We start from the raw sequence: 25,507 nt of genomic DNA, 5'->3' as shown, positions 1-25,507 counted from the left end.
TCTTTAAAAGTGGGTCCCTTAACACTGTTGTCTCTTTTTCTGCAAGTGGTGATAAATTTTTCTGTGCCAGCTATCCAGAGTTCTGCTGGTTGCAATTTTATATGGGAATTAACTGCTTATCACTTTAAAAGCTACTTTGATGATCTCTGATAATTTCTGCAACCATTCTTGAAATAAGATGCCCTAATTTTTTTTTTATTTTGTAACTGTAAAATCCCATTTTCTGCAGAAGCAGTTTGGTGAAATATTCAGTATTTACACAAAAGAAGTCCAAGAGGAGAGCTGTAACCTGTTAGCTGAGAGTGATGATTGATTTCTTTAAGGCTGCAAAAAACCCCTGTGAATGTCCAAATGCCTTGTAATGACAAACAGTGCTCTTTGCAGGATTCATAACTAATATATAAGCTGTATTTTGTGTGCTTCTGTTTACAATGATGGTATAAAACACTCTCATCCTTTTTTCCTTTCTAAACTAACAGGTAATGTTTTTAGGTGAAATTGAAGAAATCTTAGATGTTATAGAACCAACACAATTCAAAAAAATAGAAGAGCCTTTATTTAAGCAAATATCCAAGAGTGTGTCAAGTTCACATTTTCAGGTAAATAAAAAAAAGTATAAAAATCCCAAGCAAACCTCATGGTAACTCATTTTATGGTTATGAACCCTTAACTTTGTGTTTCAGGTTGCAGAAAGAGCTTTGTACTTCTGGAATAATGAATATATTCTTAGCCTGATTGAGGAGAACATTGATAAAATTCTACCAATTATGTTTGGCAGTTTGTACAAGATCTCCAAAGAACACTGGAATCCGTATGTAACTTTTCACTTTATCTGTAGCACCATAAATAAATTGTCCCCTCTTTCAGGTTTGGACTGGGAGCTTTTAAATGTGACTTCATTTTTACTTAAATGAGATGAAATCCATTGGAGTGGATATTCTGGGTGTTAAATCAAGTGTCACTTTCAGCTGTGTTGTTCTTTCACTGTTCTGCACTGTTATGATGGAGACCTGAAATTTACTGAAAAAGTGTGAGGAAATTGGATGATGATCTTTATATTGTAATCACATCTGATCATTTGTGTTAGTTCAAAATGCAAATTAATGCTACTTAGGCCAGAACCATTTCCAAGGGTTGCTTCTGTTTGTGCTTTGCTGTCCTTTAATGAATACAGCTCTCTGTGTCTTCATAAGTGTTTATTGCTGATCAGTGAGATAAAAAGAAGAAAAGATCCTATCAGAGAATAGCAACCCTTGTGAAGGATGGTAGGATGAGAAATGAGTGACTACTTCACTTTATATTTATAAAGTTAAATATTGGTGCCACAAGTTAAATATTGGTATTCCTGTGTTTGAAAGAAGCAGTAATGGTACTGAAATACTGCAAAGCAAAGCTTGCTGGTGCCAGCACCCTGAATTAAGTTGCAAGTTAGTGTGCAGAATATAAAGTTTCTACAGGCAAAAGCCAGGGTGAACAGGAGCCCCCCACAGCCCTGCAGTAAAACACAAGTCCTGTTTTAAGCCCTTGGAGGCTTTGCAATTATTCTGGGTTTATCTAGATGCTGTGTCTAGCTGCAAACACAGCAGCTGAGACTGAATATAAACCTGGGGAATAGTCCTTGGAGCATCAGTGTATTTGGGACCTCAGCAAATTTGGAGGATGTCCCTCTTTCCTCTCTGCAGGCAGAAGTTGCCCTTTATGAAGGAAGTAGAAGACACAGGATAATTGCCTACTTGAGACAAGGAAGTTTGGAGAAGAAAGTCTAATCCTTTGATTCTAATCTGTTTTGGAGGGCAGCAAAACATGCTTTTATCCATCTGGTTGTCTGATAGGGACTCCTTGCTCAAAATCCAACTTTTCCTCTCAGAAAACCAAAATTTTAAACAAGCTTTTGACCTCAAACCACATGAAAGCCAGGGTACAAAAAAAATCAAATTTAAAAAATAACAGGCAAAGGATGCTGTGCATTTTGAATGGAATGAGCACAGGGTTCTCATGAACAGCTGGGAGATTTCCTAGTGCCACCACGATGGACAGAGTGCACTGAAAAGGCAAACCTGGCTCTTTGGTTATTTCCTTAGGGGGGTTTTTGACTCTTCTTTCAAGGTCACAGGGCTGCAGCTTTGCAGTCACTGGGGAACTGCTAGTGAGGGAGAAAACAGAAAAGGCAGTTTACCTGCTTTTTGCTTAGTGATTAAGCTTAATGACAGGCATTTTAATGTTTAATTTTATTGATTTTTTATTTCTTTGTATAAAGATGAGTAGGTTTAAAGGAGATAACACAACATTTAAGATGGTTTGTTGAAATGTGAATATTTACACAAGAAGGATAGTGCAGGAATACAGGCAGCCATGTAACACACAGCCAGTGTTGCTCAAGCTGGAGAGTGTCTTAAGGAAACTGAGGTACCCAAATCCATGATCTGATGTTCTTGATTCTAGTTCTCTAGCAGGACTCCTGCTGCCCAGAAACACTGCTAGGAGAGCTTTGCTGTGCTAAACCAGACTAAGCCTGTGGTTTGTCTGCTGCCTTCGTGAAGCTACAAGCCAGAAGTTTTCTTTTTCTAGACTCTCATATTTCATTGCTCAAATGTTAGAGTTGTTGTTAAAACTTGGTTTATTAAAGGTTCACATAATTGAATGGCTTTAAAATACAGCCACAGCATGAATAATTATATCCTGTGCAATTACAGAAGTCAGGAATTTAGGATTAAATAGCCATTTCAAAAAATGTTGACCTGTACTATAATTTCCTCTGTAAATTAATAAAATGGAGAGGATTTTGTTTCAGAAACTCCCTGACCTTACAGCAGTATCTGGAATAAGAAGCTTGGAATCCAAAAGAGAAATCAAATGCTTGTTTTTATCACTTAGTAGATCTTATGGCTGTGCTCCTTCTGTTGCAGAACCATTGTGGCACTGGTGTACAACGTGCTGAAAACCCTGATGGAGATGAATGGCAAGCTCTTTGATGAGCTCACGAGCTCGTACAAAGCAGAAAGGCAAAGGTACTGAGCCTTTCCCCAGCTCCCACTGGTGAATGTGTCCAGGCTGTCACTGTGGCTGTTGCTTTGCTCTGTGGTGGAGCTGTTTGCTGCTGGGTGTCCCGTGAGCGAGGCAGTGCCCTGGGGGAGCTGAGCCCAGGGAGGGACAGGAGGGCCCCAGCTCCCCTCCTGCAGCTCTGTTCCTCCCTCACAAAGATGCTCAGTCCCTGAATTTCTGTGCATGTGATAGAGAACCTCCTTAAAGCAGCAGCCAGCTGTGCAAAGCCACCCTACAGCAATTGTCTGCATTTGCTGGAGCAAAGGTACAGTTTCACCACTCACCATTACTTATTTGCTATCCTCTCTTTTTAATTGAGGAAACTGTAATTGCCTCTAATAATAGCTTTGGAGAAAAACTTAACTGTGACTTGCATCTACTAATACTTTAAAGTCACTGTGTCTCCAGATTGTGCTTAAAACACATCTGAAATTGATCTTTCACTCTTTTCTTCAGAGAGAAAAAGAAAGAATTGGAACGTGAAGAGTTGTGGAGAAGGCTGGAGGAGTTGAAGCTTAAGAAGGCGATGGCAGAAAAGCAGAACAGCACTCACACTGTGCTCAATGCACACAACACAAGTGCCAAATAAAAGAAATGACCACCTCTACTCGGCAGACATTTTTTTTTGTACCCTTTTGAAATATATAAGGATTTGCAAAAGAAACCTCATCAGTATAATAGAAACAGCCAACTTTTTTCTCTGGCAAATGTAAAGATTTGAGTTTAAATACAGCAATTAAGTGATGTCATTACCACAACATATTGTAAATTTGTCTAATTATTGATGTACTGTCACTTCCAATGTTTCATAGAACTGAGTTTTCATCCTTAATGAGTGAAATAATTACGGGAGTGGTGAGAATTATGACTTGAATTTTTGATTGTGTTGCACATAGGTGGTATAGTTTGCTACGTACACATTTTTCCTTGTTTTATATGTGCTTTTCACATTGCTGCATACTTTGGTTAAGATGATAGAAAAGGCTTCTAGTTGTGCTGTATTTTCTCAAATAAAACCAAGGTACGTTCCCAGCAGCCTGAGATACTCAGTACATGCCCCTGACAGCTCTAAGAGGAACTCTGATACAGAGCTGTCCTTGAATTCTGATTGGATTCAGAGTTAGATTTACACAATGCTCACGTCAGAAAGGAGGCAGGGCAGGGAGAGAATCAGCTGCAAAAGGTTGGGGTGGCCAGGGCCTCTGCCCCATTGCTGCTGCCTCTGGGGTCCTGGGCTAGTTAGGGATTTCCTCCTGCTACAGCTGAGGATGGAGCTTCCTCTGGAGAGCCCATCAATGATGCTCCTCATCAGCCAAGGACCTTCCAGAGAGCTGCAGTCTCCAAGAGAGATTCATCTTGGGTGTTTCTGCAGTAGGATTAGCATCTCATGGACTGAAGAATGAGACCAAAATTGGCATTACTATATTTTTTTTTTTTTAGTAAGGAGGAAAGAATGTGAAGAAATTACTCCTTGTTTTCTTTAAAGAAAATGCAGTGTTTTTTAAAGGTGGAAAGTTGACAATAGAAGTCTTGTCTGTTTACTTGATCAAGTATTTTTTCACATCTTTTATCAGAGTACCATTCCAATCTCTTAAACTGCAGTTGTGTGGAAAAATTTTGTAATGAAAGATCTTTGGGGAATTGAGCAGCATTCAATAAAGTCTTTATGTTTGTATTTAGTGCTGTACCTCACATCTTTGTGTTTCTGAAGACCAGAAGAATTAGAATGGCTGTTCCAAACAACTTTTTAACTGTCCAATGTGGCTTTTCACTGAGTGCCAGAAGTGGGGAAGTCCCTGCTCCACTCTTTGAGCCAGCTGTATTGCACTTGTTGCTTCATTTTTGTGTCTAAGCAGTTGTTTCACAGAGGGCAGGGGACTGGACAGTCACACCAGCACAGCTCACCTTGGTTTAGTGCTTCAGTGCCTTTTTGCCTTTAGAAAAATAAAGTTCCCAGTGTGTGACAAAAATAAAGTTCCCAGTGTTCAGCTGTCCCAGAGCCTAAATGAAAATAACTTACACAAATGTTGGGGAACCAAACACCTTGCAGGGGTTCAAGGAATGAATCACTGCCATTTGTAATTGTGACAAGTTTTTCCCAAACTTACAAATAGGGACATCAGGCTTAAGTAATAGGAAAAAAACAACAGAGGAGCTGCAAGATAGCCTTCCAAATTGTGCAACACTTGCTGTCAGGATTGCTCCTATAAATAGGTATGTAAAAGAAAGGTTTCTTGGCTGGCATCACTGGTCTGCTCTTGTAACATTTCCTTATAAAACAAAACATCTTGACAGCTGAGATGTGACTGAAGCGGACTGCTGTGGGAGTTTATTGAGGGGAAAAAATAGTACATACTGCAAAAAGGAGTTTATCCTTTATTTAACTATGCTTTCTGCTCACCCCACAGCTGCAGCTACATTGCCTTCCAGCTTACCTTCTCTGACCTCATTAGCAAAAAAAGAAGAAAAAACGCAGTAGGATCCATCAAAACTGGTTCCAATTGTTTCTAATTTCTTGTTGTTTGTTTTTTGTAAAATCTAAGAATAGAAAATTGTATTTTTTGGAAAATCCAAGAAATATCATTTGTTCAAGGAACAGTTGGGTGTTCCTTTGGCAGGGAGGCATCAAGAAAGCTCAGCTGCCATAGCATAGGCTGTTAGGCAGTAAAGTCTGGGGGTTTTCCTGATGTGGAAGGGTTAAGTGTGTGGGATTCTGGTTTCTGTCCTGTTGCCCATCACCCAGGGATGGAGTAGCTCTTTTTGCTTCAGCCATGCAGTGTTTGGCCTTTGCTGGTCTTGTCCACTTTAATCTCATTCCCTTGCAGTGCACTAGTGCACAGGAACCATCCTTGTGAGATGCTGAAAGTGGGGACTGGACACCACCTTTCTCCCATAGAAACATCTTTGTCCCCTGAGTAAACATTCTCCCCCAAACAGCCAGTGCTGCTATTTTATTTATCTTACTGCAATGAGTTGTTGCTCCCCTGTTTAAGGCTGGCTGGTCAATGCAGTGCCTTAATTTGCTCTGGAAGCCAGCTGAAAGTAGGAAATTTTGTCCCAAAAGGCTTCCCCAGATGCAAAAAACAAGGAAGGAAGGTGAGAGGGTACTTTGGACACACTCACTCCTCTGAGTACTCTGCTGGAAGAGGAAGGAAGAAGCAAACTCTGAGTTGGCATCCTTGCAGCAAAGGCTTCAGAGCAAACACACCGTGGTGCCCTGCTCCCTGCAGACTCCACACGTCCCAGTCAGGCATCCCAGCTAACAAAGGACTTATAAGGAAGAAAAAGACACCAGCACCCCAGCACAGTTGGTGAGCAGGCATTCCCTACAGAACAGAGAATCACAGTAACATGCCTGCTGAGGAAAGACTGTTTTTCACTTCCTTAGGAAAGACTGATAGAGAAGGAGGGATAAACAACAGCCTGAGACAGACTTTGAGATCAGGCACCAGCTCAGCCCCCCACATTGTCCTGGTGCTTGAGTTTCCTTTGAGCTGGACTGGTCTGTGGTGTTCACCTTATCCTCAGGCCACAGCACTCCTGCCTCCTGTGAAGCTCCTTCCCAACCTGAGAGCAGGTACTTTCAAAGAAGGCACACAATAGATTACTTGAAGTATTTTTTAATATTAAAGTCATTGTACTTTGATTTAAAGATGACATGTAATGGAATTCCAGTGTATTTTGTTTTAAAGTACACTTTGGAGAAGAGAGGCCAGGATGTTTGCAGAGCACTTTGCCTTCCACTAAGCACCATCAGGGCAGTGACTGTGCTACGGGAGCAGCTCACAGCTGACGCAGAAACTAAAGCGTCTGCTGGAGAAACATTCTAACACTGTCCACTTTTCACAATTTACTACAGGGATGGCTTTCTGAACATGACTGGGTTCCCTCCTTTCCCCTTGGCTCCCCTATACACGCAGGTAAACTTGTTAAACTTGGACTAGAAAAGCATGAGTTTGTTAGACCTGTCCTAGAGTTAGCGCCTCTGCAGTTCCAGGGCCGGGTCACGAGGCTGTTCCTCCAGCCAGCATCTCTCTGGAATAAAACATACCTGGTTTTCAGCTTGAATTGCTGATTGCAGTTCATTCCAGTCACTTTCTGTCCCTCCTGCTATGAACAGTTAAAAGCCCAACAGTCTGAGGCTCAGCTGATGTGGTTTGTTACTTGCCGAGTCCTCTTCAGGTGCCTTCTTCGGATCTTGATCATCCACTTAACACTTAACTTAGCAAAGTCTGCTGCCTTAAACAGGGCCAGAAAGATACCACAGAGGAGAGCAATCATGTTCCAGGGGTTTGCTGTGATAATCTGAAAGAGATGACAAATATATTAGTCCCCTCATCTGATTCCACACAGGTAGAGAGGAGTGAGAGCTGTGGGAATAGGATTGGGCTCTGAAGGCCAAGGAGGGGCCTGGGTCCTGCTGGGACACCAGGAGTGCAAAGGACCAGCTCCTGTCCCACACAGAAGTTAACACTGGTTTTGGGCAAGAAAACAATTCACACTCTGGTTTTGGGCAAGAAAATACCAACACTCAAGATTTTGCTTCTGCTGGACCTTGGTTGTCAGGTAAATACAGCAGCACATTTTATTCTAATATATTTATTCTAATACTGGATAAAAAATACACCAGGCTATTTTTATTATTCTTATTTCAGCCTAGGTTTCTTGTCAATTAAAAAAAAAAGAAGTCATTAAATCAGATTATGCAGCAGACTAACAAAAGCAAGAAGTTCAGCCCTGCCCTGAAGCTACCCTTTGCTAGAACACAGGGACAGGTGCTTTTCTTAGCCACATGGCACCTCTAGCTGCAAGCAGGATGCTGAGTGTCACCAGCCCAAGGAACAGCATCACATAGCCCTGACCTCCACACAGAATGCATTACTGGACATAAGGAAGAGCCTACACTGGAATTTCAGAAGTATCCTCACTCTTGTCTGCATTTCTTTGTGGGGTGAGGTAACAGAGGAGGTGCATGCACACACGGAGCACGAGCTGCACAGTCAGACAGTGACTCAGGAGGGGACTGGAGGGTTACTCACGTCCTGAACAGTCTGTATGAAAGGGTCTTTCCACTCAAACACCACAAAGAACAGCTGGTCACTCCCTGGTTTAGTTCTCTGGTCAATGTAGTTAACCACACTGGTCTGGGGACAGGGAAAGAAAAGTGCAGGTTACTCTCCAGCAGTACAATGAGTCTTTTGTGCAACAAAGAAGGCCTGTAAGAAGGTGAAAACCAGAAACCAGACTGTTTAGAGACTTCCACTGCAGCCTTTCTCTACCTAGAACAAAATATGGCAAGGGCAGTTTCCTCCCTCTGTCTCACGTTCATATTATTTTCCTATTCTCACTCAGGATCACACTACAACCATTTCTACATTGCCTCTCAAGAGGAGACAATTTACTTCCAAAATTCATTTACTTGCAATAATACAACATTTGGAAAGTTCTCATGAATGAACGGTAAATTTGTTTTATTTGCCACAGAACCAGATAATGGTGGCAGGAAGATTCCTTCTATTTGAAAAACAGGTTGTAGAATAAACTAGAACATTCCAGCAAGTGCAGAATGAACATGGCAGGAAAGAAGGCCAGGTGTTAACAACCAAAGCCACACTTCCCAGCAGTGCCCATTAACTAGGTCACCACTTGAAACTAATGCTGCCCAGCAGAGCTGTAACACAATTCCAACAGGGAACTGGGTTAGGATACCAGACTATGTTACAGCCACATGAAGTCAGGGTCTCAAGAACCACAACCAGGTGGTGAGAGAGATGATGGAAGAGCATGCCTGTTCCATGTTTTGGGAGCCCAATTTTCCAGGCAGAGCTGGAAGTCTTTAAGGAGACCACAATCTTCATCTCCTTACAAGAATTCCCATGGCATGAGGGATGAGCTGCCACAAAAGCCTCAGATCCACCATGGTGCAGTGTCTCTACAAATACCTCAGGGTTTCTCTCAGTCTTCTCCACAGCCCCAGCCCTGAACAGATTTTAGGCTGCAGGCAAGAAGCAGCAGGAGTTAGAACACTGTTCGTGGCCACTCAGAGCACATGGGGCATCCCCAGCTTGTGGTTTCTGGTCAAACACCTTTGCTGCAGACTTGCCTGTGAGGATTTGTGAGGAGTTGTGAATGAGTCAGAGACAGAACCTCTGAGCTGCTTTAGATGGTGCCATTTATTTTCCTTATCTTCTACACAGGCAGGAAGGGTGAGTTCAGCTCACATCTTTACCCCATGGTTCATGAGAAGGTCACAACACCTCCAGTTACAAGACCTTTTATTAACCAATAAAACACTGCCAACAAGGATATTTATGTTTTTCACCCAATCCTTAAATATTTCATCTTATGGACTCATACTACAGTGTAAGCTTTCTTAGCCAGTCATGTTATGACACACAAACCTACAGTACTGGACCCTAAAACTCTGAACTTTCCTCTACTTAGCTTAATGGGTCTCTGCTCTAAACTATAAATCCACATTCTTGCTTCTAGCACCTAAGTTTGGAAGCCTTTCCCAAGGCCTCAGATCAAATCCAGTGTTTAATTCTAAGCTTTGGCTTACAGGCCCAAAGTTGTGAGAATTCCCTGCACTTTGGATTCCAGCACTTGCCCCACACTTCCACAGCTGATTCCTTATTGCAGGGCGCCAGTGTCCCAACCACACTCATCCAAGAAAACTGCACACCAGGAAACAAACAGTAACAAGGCAAAACTGAGGCAATGGGAAAGGAGGAAAATCCAAATGAATGGCTGCTGGGCCAGTTAGAGTGAGTTCTGCTCTGTTTGACCTGGTATTTGTATCCATCTTTGCAGTATGCCAGCTCCCAGGTTTGGATCTGAAAGGCTAATGGACTTCCTGGTGCAATTTGAGCAGATGCTGTACTGACAAACAAAGCAAGTGCAAATTATGTCTGAGTTGTTTCAATTTCTGTTGTATTATTAATAGGGATCTGATTCCTGGTTCCTAGGTTTTATTAAAAACAAACAAACAAACCCACAAAACAAACAGAAAACCCAAACCAGCAACAGTGTTCCCTTACTCAGATGGTAAGTCTATAACTGCTGAACTAAATAGATGTTTATGGTCACAAAAAACTCTTTAGTCCCTGAATTTGAGCCAGCCTTTTGTTTTCACTCTGAGACACATTACACTTGGGCACACAAAGGAAGACTTTCAAAAATCCTATACTTGGTAAGCACCAAATGGCAAATGATAAAGAGCTGTAGGTGATGAAGGACAGACAGCTGCTGTCAGTGCTTACATGGCAGCAGCAGCAGACTGGTGCATTCTTTCCTCTCCTCCAAAGCAAGGTATTGCCTTGGGACTTGCATGACTCTGGATTTGCCTCCTGTCCTCCTCTAGGGAGTAGGAGTGTCCTCCCCTCACAGTCCCACCTCTGGGTTCCCTTAAGGCTGTGCCAGGTAACACCTAACTGTGAGAACTAGGGATGGAACTGAACAGTCTGCTTCATTCTGCTCTCCTCAGAACACCTTCCCAAGAGTACCAAGGACCAAGAGAAAGTGTAATCTCTGAAAGAGACACCCTCTGGAAAGGACAGCTCTTAAAATTTTCATCAAATTTTTCATTTTCATTCCTTTCCAACGAACACTGGAAGCAAACAAAGTCAAAACACAATTATTTTCTTGTGCATTAATGTGAACAGAACAGGAATGAAAGGCTCATTTCCTCTCTAGATAAGCTGGCATCTTCCACCTGCATATTTTCTAGTTTTAAATGATGCAAGAAGTGCAGTTACTCCACATTTCTAAGGACACTCAACAGCTAAAAATTCCAAACCCAAACAAAAAACAGACATAAAATGCCACAAAGGATACAAGGCCTACATTTACCTCTTCATCCTAACATCAGTGGCAACCTAAACACTACTCTTTCCAACAGTAGCTGCTACTTAGACAATTCCTCTGGCAATTGTTCTCCACCCTGAACTGTAGGTAGCTGTTTTACTATCATTTAATAATTAATTAATATGACACTACAGGTGTCATAACCCAAGTGAGGCTGGGATTTCTGGCCTCCCTGTCAGGAGATGTTCTCCTGAGCTCTGCCATGAGGCCACACCAACAGCTGAGCACATCAAGACATTTACACTTCTACAGAATCCCTCCTTGAGAAACAGTGGGAGCAATGAGAGTCAAAACTGCTCAGTGCAAACTGGCATCATGGATGCAATGAAACAAAACCAAACTCCCCAAACATAATTTTATTTTTTTTACCTCTTGTTTGAATTCAACAGTCTCACTACCATCTTCTTCTTTTGTTTTGACCAAGGACATCTTGACCCAAGTTCGGAAGCCTCCAGAAAACTTCCAGCTGGAGTATGAGCTTTCACAGTCCTTCATGAATTTTGCTTTTTCTGGACTAAAGGAAAAAGAAAGCATTACTTTATTGACCAAACTGAGCACTGCAGGCAGAAGGTCAGACCTAGGTACTTCAAACTATGTTCACAATTCCCTTTATTCTCTACCAGCTAAATTCAACACATCTAAAACATTTTGTGTAGTGATGTTTTCATGAATGGCAGCCCTTCACTGGTGCATCCTTAACTGCAGAGGATTTACCTGGTGCCACCAACCCTGGAGCTCTGCCTGCCTGCAGGGACTGTTCTGCCCACAGGGAGTTCAGCTCTGCTCAGCAGCCACCCCTGGGACAGAAAGGAGCAGAGCCAGGACCTCAGGAAACAACTCATCACCAAGTCAGGAAGCAAGAGCCAGCAGGAAGAGCCTAGAGGAAGGACAGGGTGCTTCACCTCATTTCTGGTTGCCAAATAAATCAGTTGCAATGCAGACATGCTGAAAATGCCTCAAAATTGATATTCAGTACAATCCTATTATTTTGGAAGCACTGTAGCTTTGGTGTAAGGCTCCCACCTGCAGTAACTGTTATCCCAACATGCAATCCCAGCTATTTGCAGCCCCCAGAACAGTGGGGTTGCTTCCTGTGTTTTGGCTGGGGTTTTGTTTTTTAATACTGTGCCTGTAAACCTTTAGGGCTTCCAAGACCCCTCATGCTGCAAGTAGTAAAGGGGCAGCTTTAGGGCATATCTGGTCTCCATCTCTTCTCTACCAGCTGCACAGGACATAGTGAATTAACCATGCTATTTGCTTGGAGCTCTTCAGTACTGTGATTTTAGCCATTTCCATGTCATCCCAGTGAAATAAGCCCAGCCCTGCAGCTGCTTTTCCAATCAGGTTTCATTTGAGAAGAAGGGGTAAACCACTGTGAGAGGTCAGGGACCATTAAAGGCTATTTTTACTAAGGCAGATTTCAGGTTCTAGAGATATGCCAGGGTATGCTGGTCATTAAAAGAAGGGAGAGGGTTTTGATGCAGACTAAATCCATCTACCTAGGAGAAGGGAAAGAGTGTTCTTTGCTTTTGTGGCAGGGGCTGTGCATAACCAGGTCTTTTAGGAGATGAAGGTGTTTTCATCTTTCAGGAGAAAAATGCAAAGAAGTAAAGGAGAAAAGCAGAGGTGAAGAAGCAAGCTCTAGTCCCAGAAATCAGTAAGATTTGTCCAGCACTGATTGGATTCGCAGTTTTCCTGTCTTTTTTTCTTAGTTTTCAAACTCAGGGCTTCTTTTCTTTCTACAAACCAAGGTGCCTTGTCTACAAGGACCAAAAGGACTGCACTGATATAAATATCAAATTGATGGCTACTCTGTACCACAGCACCTGCTCAGGCTCAACAGATGAATACACACGTGTCCATGGGACAAAGCCAATCTCTCTCAAGTCAGGGCTTCAGGCAATGGACTCAGACACAGAATTCCACTGTGCATATGCACAGAAAACAGAAGGATTATTGGAAATAAAAACTAACACACTTTGCTACTTATCAAGGCAGATGCTGTTCCCAGGGTGTCCTAGGAAGTTAGGAATATCTTTATTTTGACATGAGGTGCTTGTTTAGTGGCCCCAACAGGATGGCACCTCTCCACCTCCCACAGGAGAGACGTGGGCAGAGCCTAAGGACAAAGGCCACAGCCTGCCTGCTCCCCCCCAGAGCAAACCAGTGACACAGGAACACCTAATCCAACAACTGCCTCCCCTCCTGGGATGTGGGCAGAGCAGCAGCTGAGGGGACAGCCCAGGGCAGCACTGGAGTGCTTTGCCACTCAAGAGGAACACACATAATTAGCATTTTGCCAGGCAGTCATATGCCTAATGGCTGGCTAAATACAGCATCCTGGAAAAGCTTTCCAAGCCAGGATGGAAAAATGAGGCAGGAAGTTATGACACAGAGCTGAATGTTACAGCCACAACTTCAATGGCAGGCAGGCAGCAGCAGTGTGCTCTGCCTCTGACAGTAATTGCAGGCTGGAAAAAGAAGGATTAATAATATCCTAGGAGAAGCTGTGGAGAAGTGATCTGAGAGGCATCTCCCTAATCCAGACCACTGCCACAGAGTGAGGGGAAAAAAGGGGGGTGGACAGGAGGAGCACAGCTCAGAGGAACAAGCTTTGCACAAATTATAGCAGAGGGCAAATTACACAGCTTTAAAACCACACACAGCCAAGTGAACACAAGACAGGAAAGGGATTTTAAGCTGAAAAACAGTTCTCCAGGCAGTTTCTTCACACCAAAGACAGACAACCCACACAGGCCACACCTCTGTTTTTGTTGCGTTTTGGGGTTTTTTTTCTTTCTCTCTCTCTTTTTTTATCTGAGGGAGTCACTAACCTATTTCTGGACTGGGCTGTAGTGCTGCAATGGATCCTTTACTACCAGTGTCTGTGGACCACCCAAGAGAGCCAGAGAAGTTCAGGACATGCCACCAGCAGATTCCAATGCAACAGCAAGAGCCAAACCCACTGATGGTTCAAGCCCAATCTGTGTTTATTGCTTTTGTGTTTCCCAAAGCAGGAAACTCTCAAACAGCCACAGCATCTAACAAAGGCTGGTGTGGTACCAAAAGTCTCAGTCCTTCTATGTTGTATTTCTCTGCATGCAGCAATCCAGATCAGAGACACAAACACTGAGCTCAGTTTGGACCCTGAAATCATCTCTGATCTGTTCACACTGGTATCCATAATTTCAGCTATTTGACATGCTACACTAACAATAGTTTTGTCAGGCATTTATTCAGGATTTTCTTCTAAACCCCATGTATTATCCTAATGACAGTTCAGGAGAGGAACTTGTATTTCTAGCCACACATTTTGGGTAATTTGCAAGGGTTTCATTATTTCCCTCCCTCCAATTAATATGGTACAGACAGCAGCTGCCACCACCTTAAAGAAAAAGAAGGCAGCAGCATCTCCCTGCAGCTCAGAGGCCAACAACAGCACACAGAGCAGCAGTGATCTGTGAGCCCAGAACAAAACCAGTGAGCAGTGCCAGTTTCATGGAGTCTGATCCAATTTTAACAGAAGGGCTGCAGAGAATGAAGCCCTTGACAGAAACAACTGGGCCTTGCTCGAGTCCTCAGCACTTACTGCAGCACAGAAAATCTCTTAAAGGTACAAGTTGCCATTTTTTTCTTGCTTGTGGCACCTCTGATAACAGTGTACATGAACTGCTGGGCACAGTGTTATTCTGGGCCCTCACAACCAGTGAGACACTTTGTCAGGAGAAGTAGTTAACAGAGGCCAGTAATTGAAGTTTTCAGAGGCTCTATGGAAGGATACACAACAGTTTCTACAGATATCTTAAGCCAGACTTCCCATCAGCTAAATTTAGCATCTGCTGATGAACAAGAAATCATTTCTGTTTTCTCTTCTGCTGGAAGCTGGACAGAATGAGTGCTCTCCACACACACAGTGCAGTTTCACGTGCACTTTTCACAGTCAGGAGAAATGTAAACTCCCAACCTGCCCTGAGCCCAGCCAGCTCATGCTGGGACAGCAAGCACAGCACTGAGCAAGACAAGCCACACCATTTGTATAAAGTTGGGGAGGATGCTGCAGAAAACCACAGCTGGTTCTTTTCCTTTATTGCATCTAGACATGCAGATCATTTACCACTAAGGCCTCCATCCCCCTGCCAGTGTTACCCTTCACCTGGGTGAGCTCAAAACCAGTTTCAACTCCTATTCCTACTGTCTGCTCCAAGCAGGCACAGAGGATGCATGCCCAACCAAACATCCCCATTTCCCTGTGGCTGCCAAGGCCTGAGGATGCACAGACTGAGCTGCTCATGCTGTCCCCAGCCAGCTGCAGCACCAGGGCTGGCCCAGGCAGTGCTGGTGCCTGGCAGCACAGAGAGAGCTGAGCACCTGCTGCAAGTGGTGCCACTGTAAGCACTTCTTACCAGAGCACAAGCCAGAAAACCAGAAATGAACAACATAAGGAACGAGCAGCACCTTCTACACCACTACCCTTAACTGGTGTCTCTCACCCTAAAATATCAATGCCTAAAACACCCAGACATTAGCATTTTATGAGGTGTTTCAGTAGAGTTACAGAATACAGTTACAGACTTAGGATGTCTTCCCTGAAGCAGAAATGCTTTGTAAAAAGCAATTCCACCTCACTGCTCTTTGGCCAACCAGAGGTGGCATGCCTGAACACTCCCACTCTTTGATCCATCTGAAAAGCATCAGAATGACCATGTCCAAGCCTCTGAGGATGCCTCTGAGAACAGATAAAATCTGTCCTCTTCCCTCCCCCACCTAATTTTGCTCTGCATAGGTCCTCTATACCCTGTCCCTTTTTCACTGAGCATCTATTATCAAATTCAGGTTTTCTATCAGGTGTCACTATGACTAATATTTCTTGACTAACTTTTAATCTGGATCTCAGAGAGAAGAACGGATCTTGAATTCAAATTAAAGCAAAAAATAAACTGTTAAATATGAAATTTATTCCCAAAAGGTGGAAAAAAGAGTGGGTCTTTCAAGAAAGTTCAAGACAAGATTAATTCCATTCTTGTTAAAATTAGAAGGTAGATTAGACACTCCAATGATAACAACGTCAAACCAATACAAAGCAATTTTGAAAACCCCATATATGAATTTACATCATTCTGCAGAATCTTAAATAAAGCCAGTAATACAAAAAACCAGAGTGAATCTTTCAATAAAATCACAAAAAAGCAATCTAGGGATCTGACCTTTACAGCAATTGCTTTAAAAACCCCCAAATGGTACAGAAATATTTGTGTTCTTGGTGCACTTCCTGACACACTGCCCAGCACAGCACACTTCCTGAACACCCACGGCAGCAGACAGCAGGAAGCCAGCACAAACTCCAAGCTTTTAGAAAGTGCAGCAACAAATCGTTGAAGCACAGCTGAAGAACAGTTTTTGTCACTGAAAAAGCCCTCAGTACATTTTTAAAGGTCAGATTAGTAAACAAAGACATGAAAGAGCATCAACATAGTCCAAACATTTTAAAAAATCATAAAAGCATGCCTGGTTTTTACTGAAAAAGCCCTGCTTTCACAAGTATTGTGACACAGGTTCAATGCAGCCCCAGGCTCATCCCCCCTTTACATACCTGCTGACAAACTCTTGGAAAGAAGAAAACAGCAGGTAGTCAATGGCACTGAAATCTTGGTCGGTTTCATTTAAATGGAACTGCAAAAACACCAGCTCCCTTTTCTTCACATCACGAGGGCCTTGAACAACCAAAGCATACTTCTGTAAGCAAACAGAGGTGGTGAGAGGAGCAAAGGAATCCTCATTTCCTGTTCATTAATTTACCATCTGGCACTAATACTCTGTAGAAATCTAACACACACACACACACAGGGTTTCCTGGCTGCTACTAAGTACACATCTATTAAAACACCTAACAAGAATGCCACTTCAGTCCCTCCTTTCAGTTTGAAAAGGAGGTCTTTACACCAAGATTCAGTGTTTAAATATTAATATTTAAGTATTGAATATGGTAATCTGTGGGTTTTGGACATTTGTTTATCAAGAAGCAAGCTTCCCTACACTTCTAAGGGCAATTTCAGACAGACAATCACTCCTCAATGTATCCATCTTGCTGGCTCAAAGCATTTCAGTGTAATGAAGCACTTGGTGCCCATTTAAGATTCTTCCAAGTGTGACAAACATGGTATGTAATTCCCAGCAGGAATTCATGTATGAATTCCCAGCAAACATAAAAAAAGAGATTAGCTATCCTCCTCTAATGGATACTGACAATGCCTTCAATCAGAGCTAGGTTTACCCTATCAAGGAAAATGCTTCCCAGTTCATTTAGGAGAAGAATGAGGTGAGAGCTTCACTGTGAAAAATGACTTATTTTATCCCATTAAGGGTTTTGTGCTGCACACACCCACAGGACAGCTCATTTTCCATAACACATATATACACTGATGGGGTCTTTTACATTTCTGAAAACAAAAGGACAGATGGCTTACAAAAATCCAAACCAGAAGCAAGGATTTTTTTACAGTACATAGTACATACTTTTACTTTCCAACAAGATTATGAGCAGAAACCCCACACTGAACAAGCTTTAGTTCTATTATATTGTTATTACCATAGTTTGATTAGTGAAAGGATCTGTGTAGTTGATCCTCTGAGTGGTGCATTCAATGTCTCCTGGCTGACCTGGATTCACCAGAGGTGGAATGTGATCATAGTAATGATGTTTGCAGCTGAGCAGCTGAGCCTTGCCTGGGTAAAAGGCAATTCCTGTTTGGGGAGAAAAAACATTGGAGAGCACTGATTTCCTTCCTAAGGACATCGATTTGCATTCTGGAATTTAATCCCACACAATACTGAGCTGTCTTTAAGATGCCACAAAACAATCAAATTAAACCATGCACTTCCACATTTTTCTGGGGCAGGACAAAACCATCAACAGCATCAGGACAGAACCCCCCCAATGCATTGAAAAAAACTAGGGCTCATATTCTGTTCAAGGTTCATAACAACTACAACAGTTCAAGGTTCATAGAAGCTACCAAGTTTCCCACAAGCCAACAGCTAACCCATCAGTGCCTCCCAATTCCAGATGAATCTGTAAAATATGTCAGGGAGCATCAAATGGGACAAGTAGTGCTTTAGTTTTCAGATATTAGAATTTAACACATCACGTGTTAATTGGAAATAATGTACATACCATACATAACAGATCAAAGACCACTGGCTGAGCTAATAGAAGTGAAAGATGCTCTTCAGAATACAATATCTTCTGTTAACTGAATGTGACATCATAAAAAAAAAAAATCAAAGCCATCAAACATGCACTAAGTGCTGCCATCCCTTATTATTTACAGCACTGGGCAGGGCAGGCAACTACCCCACCTGGATGGAAATCCACATTTGCCATAAACCTCCTGTTCCAACAGCACATTCAAGCAGCCTCAGCCACCTCAGCTTTGGAAGGCTAGCAAAACACAAGAGCCAAACCTCAAAATCCTTTTACACCACCTATGCCATATTAATTATTGCAAACAAGTTTGCTGGAAGATAATCTAGTCCAACTTAAAAAAAAATAGTATAATTATTAGATATAATTAACTCACAACTGAGATGACCTGCCCACCAAAATGTGAGATGTCAAAGCACTCAGCATATATCAAATGTTTTATTCCTTTCTTCAGAGCTCCAGGCTTGCAACTTGCCATCTCATAATTTTAATATAGCAATAAAATAAAGGACTACATTGATTTAGGATCTCTGATCTGCAGGGATCTCCAACAATACTTTTGGATTTATTTGTATGTTGCTCTGCTTATTTAAAATCTGCTTATTTTCTTCCTGTTGCTGTATGAAATGCTCACATGAGGGGAGGAAAAAAAAGGGAAAAGCTTGAGTTTGTTTGCTCTTACAGTCAGATCCATATGGCCCAAACATAAGGCACTACTTCCAGAGCTGGGCTAACTGGCCATAGCGAAAAACAACTACAGTAATATGGCAACAACTGAAAATACCTTTCAGCCACAACTACTGAAGTGGGTATTTGGAAAATGTGGTAACACTTCAAACAGAAGTGTTATTGTTAAACTGGAAACTCACTGATGACTGACTGAGCTGCATTTGCTACCATGGCTCTACTTATGAATGGCTACTGGACAATTAAAAAAACTAATAACAACAGGACTCACTATTCAAAAATGCCCCCGTGGAGCAACTCCTCCTGCAAACTGCAACAGTTTCTGCTGCCACGCTGCATTTTTGTGCCAACACTGTTTGCTGCAGTCACATCAGATTTTCATTGCCTACTGATGTAATGCCATGTTGCAAACAAGGCAGGGTGGAAGTAGAAAGTGGCATTGTGGTTATTTTGTGGTTGGTTTGAGAAATTCATCTCTTTACTGTGAATGGATCTCATTGCCCAGTGCAGCACTGAGCTCCTGTGTTACTCCCATGTGTTACTCTGTTTGAATGATACAGTTTGGGGAATATTTCCAAAAGGAATTCACTTTCTCCCCCAAAAGAGGACTCATTTTAGAGCCTGAAAACACTTCTTATCTATGAAATGCTGCATAATTCTCCACAGCTTCTGCCATTCATGTTACTGGCATGAAAGCTCCCAAAAATCTCCCATACAACATTTACATTTCTGTGCAAAGCCAATACAACTTTTTAATCTAAAGTGCGGAAATGAAAGACCTGAAATGTATTATATGCACTCTGGGCTCTGAAGAATGAACACCAAAAGCTTAAAACAATCCAAGAAAAACATGATCAAGAATTTAACCCATTTTCCTAGTTACCACTCTTACCAGGTGCATCATAGAAGGACACTTCCTTGTAAGTGACAGACATCACTGGGTGCTTGAGCTTCTCCCTGAAGTCACTGATGGTTTGGTAGACAAGGAACACAGCTACAGCCATGAGCAGCAGATAAATAAACAGGAGTATAACTGAGAAAACATTCTTTAGGCAGGTCTTGCTGAAACGCAGAGAAGGGGTAGTGGTACCCAGCTCACCATCTGGAACCAAACAGAACATGGATTGGGACTTCAACATACAGAGATTTTTGCTGAGTTTTCATTTAAAGATCAATCATGTGAGAAGAAAGTAAGCCTCAAACTCAGCTTGATTTTAAAAACCACAGCTAATTCTAGTTTTGATGATCAGCCAGGCAGATACTTCCTTCTCAAGTAGGAGGTGTAATCAACCTCCTGTGTCTCCTTTTCTCATGCCAGAATTTGGCACTCTGTTTAAGGCCAGGAAACAAGGTTTGTATTCAAGGACAACCGAGAAACAAAGTTTAAATAAAGTTCACGAGAAAGTCTGTTGATGGTCAATCTTTGCTTCTGGGAAAAAAAAACCTCTTTTTCCCCCAATTCCAGCCTGAAGTGATTCTTACACACTCAGAACAGACATCAGTGGAGTGATTTGATATTCTAATGCTCAAGCCCAGATCTATGCTTTGCATCTCCACCATGGCACAAGTCACTAGATACTTGTTACCCTCTAGCTCATAATGTGCATTCCTTGTGCACATTAAAAAATTAAATTTAAATTAATTTAAAATTAATTAAAAACTTAATTAAAATTAATTTAAAACTTCCATAGAAGGATTCTTTCAATTACAGCTAGAAAGAGACTGACCCAACTGTCCCAGAGTCTCCTTTCCTTCAAATCTTGCTCTCTTTAGACCTTCTCAGTAGTCTCACTCACACAGACACTGCTTTACCCATACCCCTTGCATTTGCCATTTCTTTTGGCAATACTTCTAAAGCAAAGGTTCCTGTACCCCTGAGTTACACATCACGTTTTGTCATGAGTGATCCACATCTGAACCCACAAAATTTTGTTAAAACTCAATGTAAGGAAGGAGATAAGCAGCCATGCTTCCTGCTGACTGTTCAGCGTGGTGTCACCTAATGAGTCAGGCCCTCTCAGGCCATGCCACACGCTGCTCTCCCACTCTACAGTTTGGTGTTTGTGCCTTCCCACAGCAAACAGGAGCCTTTTAATGAGCCCTATTGCACACAGAACCACTTACAAATGTCCATGGGCAAGTTACATGCCAGGAGATGGCAGCCAAGGCAATTAGGACATTAATGTGCATAAAACTGCACTGCTGAAACAAATATGGCTTGAACAGCTGCAAGGCATTTAGGCCATGCTCCTTTGAGGCTGGCTAACCTCAGTGCCCACACCTGAGCTGCAATAAGCCCATTTCACACTGCTCCATGCCCTCCAAAAGCAGCCTGGACAGTCTAAGAATTTATGTTAAAGCATCTATTCAACACTGCACCTTGCTCATGTAAATCTGGTGCAGACTGTGCCTGCAACCCACTGCCCCTCAGGTGGGACACAACATCAAGGAAGATGACACACTAATATATCTCACAGTCAGATGTGCTGAACGTGGTTTGATTGAGCACAGCTCCTGACAAAGAAATATTCTCCTATCAGTCCTTGGATAACCTCCTTGGCTTTCCATCAGTACTGATTCACATAAAATAAATAAATTAAATTAGTGAAGTAAGGGAAATTAGTGCTTTGTTTACTTTCAGAAGTGCAATAAACTAGCAAAACCAAAACGACCACAGCCACACACTGCAGCAGGTAACAGGCCCTAAAAATCAGTAATTTTTGGGTCAATAGTTCTCACCTGGTAAAATAACAGAGCTGGAATCTTCATGAACTTCCATATCTCCTTCTCTCTCCTCCATTGGATTTTCAGATACTCGCTCCACATCTTCACTCAGCTGTGTAGTTAAAACAGTGGTTCAATTTCCAAACATGCTCTCAACTTGCAATTGTTGGAATTTCTATGGTACAAATAAAAGAGGCTCCAACTAACTGAACACACAAAAATATATCCCCAGTCCAAGAGCACCCAACATCTGTTCCACTTGCTCACAAGACAAAGCCACAGCTCTGTAGACTTAGAGCCACAAATCAAGTGACTTGCATGCTACAAATTTAACCTACTTCTACTCTGCTGCCTCAACAATAACATCACCTTTCCATTCAAGTTCAAAGTAATTATTTCCCCAGCAGCTCCAACACACTTTAACCCCACAATTAGGAGTGTGTGTTCTCTGACAAGCAGGAACTTCATTCTGTCACTGAAGAATATATTGTTAGGCATAAAGAAACCACAGCACATAGCAGCAAACAGAGCATTAGCACCTCTTAATAAAGAGGTACAAAAAGCAGGAGATGCATTTTGACAGGTGTTAAGGCAAGACACTGAAATACAGTCACAGCCACACGTGGCAGGGTCATTATGAAACAACAGTCAAGCATCTCTGTATTTCTGGTCCTTATTTGATCTCACTGTGCAGATTATTACATATTAGTGGTTATGCAACTAATTAGTCTTCCAGTGTTTCTGAAACACCAACAGAGACCAGATATTTTCTTGTTTTGCTATTCAGAGCTCAGGGCTCAAACTGCCAGGCCACTTCTGTCAGAGTGAGAGGTTTGTCACAGCAGATACACATCACACCACATTGTGGAGCACTGCAGACTTTGTACATTATAAATAGAGAGTATCTCTTGTATGTTTCCCAAGCTTTCTTTCCTGGTGGTAACTGACACAGAGATTACAGCAATGCAAACCAAGGCATGAGCTTGCAGCACACCACATTAGCCTTCTTCTTGTTTCAAGGAAAACGGGGCACAGCCAATGCTGCAGCTGCACTGAATGCTATTAAACACTACACCCCTAACTTACACAACAGAAACGTGAATGTACCCATAAGGGAGTGCTTTCATTTCACCCAGCTTTAATTCAGTGCTGAAATCATCATTATGCCATTACCAGGTCCTCATTAGCACCTATTAGGAAAGAGTCCACTCATTTTACACTTTCAAAGTCTGACGTAAAGTCTCCTTCACTTCCTGCTGTATTTCTGTATTCATTTCCATCGTGCAAAGCAAGATGAAAGCAGTTACCCAGCTGTTTTTAAATGCTTAGTACATAAATAAAGCATGATTTCCCATAGCATGAGGCAAGAAGTGAAGAGGTAACTTGTAGGCTAAAAACTAAGCTCACGTGCAAGACTCTTACAAGGGTCCAACTGAAGACACCTTTTTCAATTATCACCATAAAATAAGGGAAAATTAAAACTGTGCTTCTTTTTGTAGAAACACGCTGGTTCTGCTTATCTGACCCAAAATAAGCTACTCTGACCCAAAAGAAATACTCACTGAACTCTTGTACTGGTTACATTAAATCAGCTAAGAAACCAGCTCCAGTCATACTTGTGCACATTGCTGATACCAGAGCAGATCCAACAAATGTAATGTAAGTCACAAAGTCACTACAGCTCCTCAGCTGACTCCCACACCTCTGATTCCCCAGCTACAGGCACCTCAATGACTGAGATTATTGGGAGGGTAAATGAATTCTATTCCTCATGCCAATGAGATCTCAACACAAGGTTAAAAAAGAACAAAATAAGCAACATTTCCTATCTTCTCAAGAGGACCTACAGCAATTTTTTTCAACAAGTGGAAGAAAAATAATCTTAGAGGTAATTCCCAATCTAAATGATTCTGTGGTAAGCTCAGAAAACCCAAACTTTCAGCACTCTTTAGAAACAAACCAAAAAACCCCAAACAATATGCAACTATGTTTTCTTATCTCTGTTCACGATGTTTCACAAGCTTCCCACAGATAAAGCCAGAGAAGGACAGCCAGGCAAGAGCAGGACTACTAACAGTGCCTCAGATGCAGTAAGCAGGTTGAGCTGATGTGTAGGACAGCTAAAACCAGCTATATTTTACTGCAGATGCTGAACTGAGGTCACCAAGATCCCAGGGCTGTGCATGGCTCAGCCACTGTGCTCTGAGCAGCACACAGCACCCTGACTCTGTGAGGCAGGGCAGCACAGACCTACAAACCCAACACCTCACACACACACCCTGCAGCAGCCTCCCTGGGACTGGGATGCCAGCACAGGACACTGCAGGACAGCTGACTGCAGTTCACACTTGCCACTCCCCTTGGACTCAGGGCTTTGCCAACAGCAAACCTGGAGCAGCCAGCCAGGTTCACCCTCCAGGCCAGCCCTCCCCACGTGGTATTTTTGATAAAGGGGTGAAGCGTGGTGCCAGTCAGAAGGAGCACAGATTGCAGGGCCGTTGACCTTGCAGCAGGATGCAGAGACAGCACAGGATGTCAAGGGCAGGGAGGGCATGAAGCACAACTTCACTCATTCCTCTGGGCTCAGCACATACAGCTAAGGGAGAAAGAACCACAGGAACCTGCCCATGTCCCAGCAGTTCTTTTTCAGTGCTGTACACAGAAAAGCACTGGCCAAAAAGAAGCCCAGAAAAGGCAATTCCAGACATCTGAGCATTCCTGCCAGGGGCAGAAGCAACAAAGACTGCTGTAGAAGGAAAGGACACACAGGTGCTGCACTTACACACACATCCTATCTTGACTCCTGCTACAGTTTGGGATAAACCCAAACATGGGGGGCAGTGTCAGTGGTGGCTGATACTTAGGGTGGAAACACAACACGCATTGCCCATGTGCACACTTCAGGCATCAGTGCAGATTCATTAACTCTCACAAGCACCTTCTCTAGGTACAAGCACACAAGTCAACCCCATCTGGATAGTCACGGGCTAAAACCTTCCTGCTGGATAAAACTCCCTTAAATAAAAGAAGAACTTGTTCATACAGGCCTTTTGCTGATCTGCTGATTCATCACCTTCCAGTGCCTTCTAGCCTGGCGAGAAAACCAGAAGCTGAAACTAAACAGACTGTACCACACTAAATTAGAATGTATTAAAACTGAGCCTCAAACTACCCGTCACGTGTAGAGGAAGGAAGATATCTACATTCCTTTTGCCTGCAAGATACAAAAGTGCTTTGCTGTAACTCTACCTCTGCTGAGCTTGGCAGAAATTGCTTGTGCATCTTCTAGGAGAGATAGGACCGGGCAAGGAAGCCTGGCTGCGGAGCCCGTACATTGATATGCAGAACAGGCGCTGCTCGGTCTTCTGGCAGTGTGATAAAGCGTGCTTCAGTTTCGCATGCGGGAGCTCTGCTCCCCGAGTCGCTTCTCCCACCCGGCAGACCATCCAGCCCCTTGTCACCAAACCCCGGCTAAGATCCAGCCGTACCCACCTCACACAGCTGAAACAACCCCACTCTTTTAACCCCGTTCAAAGGTGAAGAAGGGAACCGTGCGCACCCGAGCCACCCGGTGCTTTCTGCAGGCTGCAGCTGCCCCAGCGCCGAGCCGAGCTCATCGCCACACGCCGGCTGTGCCCCCCCGCCGAGCCCCCAGCCCTGCCGGCCCCCCGTACCTCCTGGTAGGATGCGGACACCTCTGGCTTTGGCATAGCATCGGCGGCAGCGGCGCCGCGGGGCCGGGCAGCGCCCGCCGGCACCGCACGGGGCGGGGCAGCCGCGGGCCGAGCCGAACCGGGCTGAGCCGGGCCGAGCCGAGCTGCCCCGCCCGGGCCGGGCCACGCAGGCGCCGCCGGGACCCCCGAGCCGCCCGGGCCGGCCCTTTCCTTCCCCTGCCAGTGCCCGCCCCTTGCCGGGGCTGCCGGGAGGCGTAGTCCGGGCAGGGCGCTCCGGCTGCTCGGCGCACGCCTGAGGGCTCCTGGGCAGCTC

General features: G+C 43.3%; 2 protein-coding genes across 4 annotated transcripts in view; one reads left to right on the top strand and one right to left on the bottom strand.

Moving 5' to 3' along the window:
- PPP2R5A (protein phosphatase 2 regulatory subunit B'alpha) overlaps positions 1 to 5,016 on the top strand; it is a 42,013-nt gene extending 36,997 nt beyond the window's left edge. Inside the window, exons 10-13 of the mRNA XM_058802265.1 lie at positions 480 to 599; positions 684 to 811; positions 2,907 to 3,008; positions 3,499 to 5,016. Of these exons, the coding sequence (XP_058658248.1) occupies positions 480 to 599; positions 684 to 811; positions 2,907 to 3,008; positions 3,499 to 3,631 (483 nt within the window). The 3' untranslated portion in view covers positions 3,632 to 5,016. The remainder of the gene's footprint in view (positions 1 to 479; positions 600 to 683; positions 812 to 2,906; positions 3,009 to 3,498) is intronic.
- Positions 534 to 25,368, bottom strand: PACC1 (proton activated chloride channel 1). 3 transcript variants are annotated; one of them, XM_058802267.1, is made up of 8 exons: positions 25,195 to 25,368; positions 21,536 to 21,632; positions 19,689 to 19,898; positions 17,495 to 17,649; positions 16,499 to 16,641; positions 11,278 to 11,422; positions 8,082 to 8,186; positions 534 to 7,347 (listed from the first exon to the last, which is right to left on the bottom strand). In XM_058802267.1, exons 1-8 carry the CDS (start codon positions 25,228 to 25,230, stop codon positions 7,186 to 7,188), a joined length of 1,053 nt encoding a protein of 350 aa, XP_058658250.1. In that variant the 5' UTR covers positions 25,231 to 25,368; the 3' UTR covers positions 534 to 7,185. The 3 variants fall into 3 exon arrangements, with proteins under 3 accessions (XP_058658250.1, XP_058658251.1, XP_058658249.1); XM_058802268.1 differs by having other exon boundaries at positions 21,536 to 21,695; positions 25,195 to 25,345; XM_058802266.1 differs by lacking the exon at positions 25,195 to 25,368 and adding an exon at positions 24,564 to 24,582.
- Positions 25,369 to 25,507: the final 139 nt, after the last annotated feature.

This window comes from Ammospiza caudacuta, chromosome 3 (genome assembly GCF_027887145.1).
Source record: "Ammospiza caudacuta isolate bAmmCau1 chromosome 3, bAmmCau1.pri, whole genome shotgun sequence".
Classification (NCBI taxonomy): domain Eukaryota; kingdom Metazoa; phylum Chordata; class Aves; order Passeriformes; family Passerellidae; genus Ammospiza; species Ammospiza caudacuta.
This window is presented reverse-complemented; position numbering and strand designations above follow the sequence as displayed.

Excerpts from the sequence above, each read along its gene's own strand:
- PACC1 (XM_058802267.1), bottom strand. The coding sequence starts at position 25,230 with ATGCCAAAGCCAGAGGTGTCCGCATCCTACCAGGAG. Across the intron at positions 11,423-16,498 it reads TTCCAAGAGTTTGTCAGCAG|TCCAGAAAAAGCAAAATTCA; the intron begins GTATGTAAAGGG and ends TTTTTCCTTTAG. Across the intron at positions 8,187-11,277 it reads CTGTTGAATTCAAACAAGAG|ACCAGTGTGGTTAACTACAT; the intron begins GTAAAAAAAATA and ends CCCTGTCCCCAG.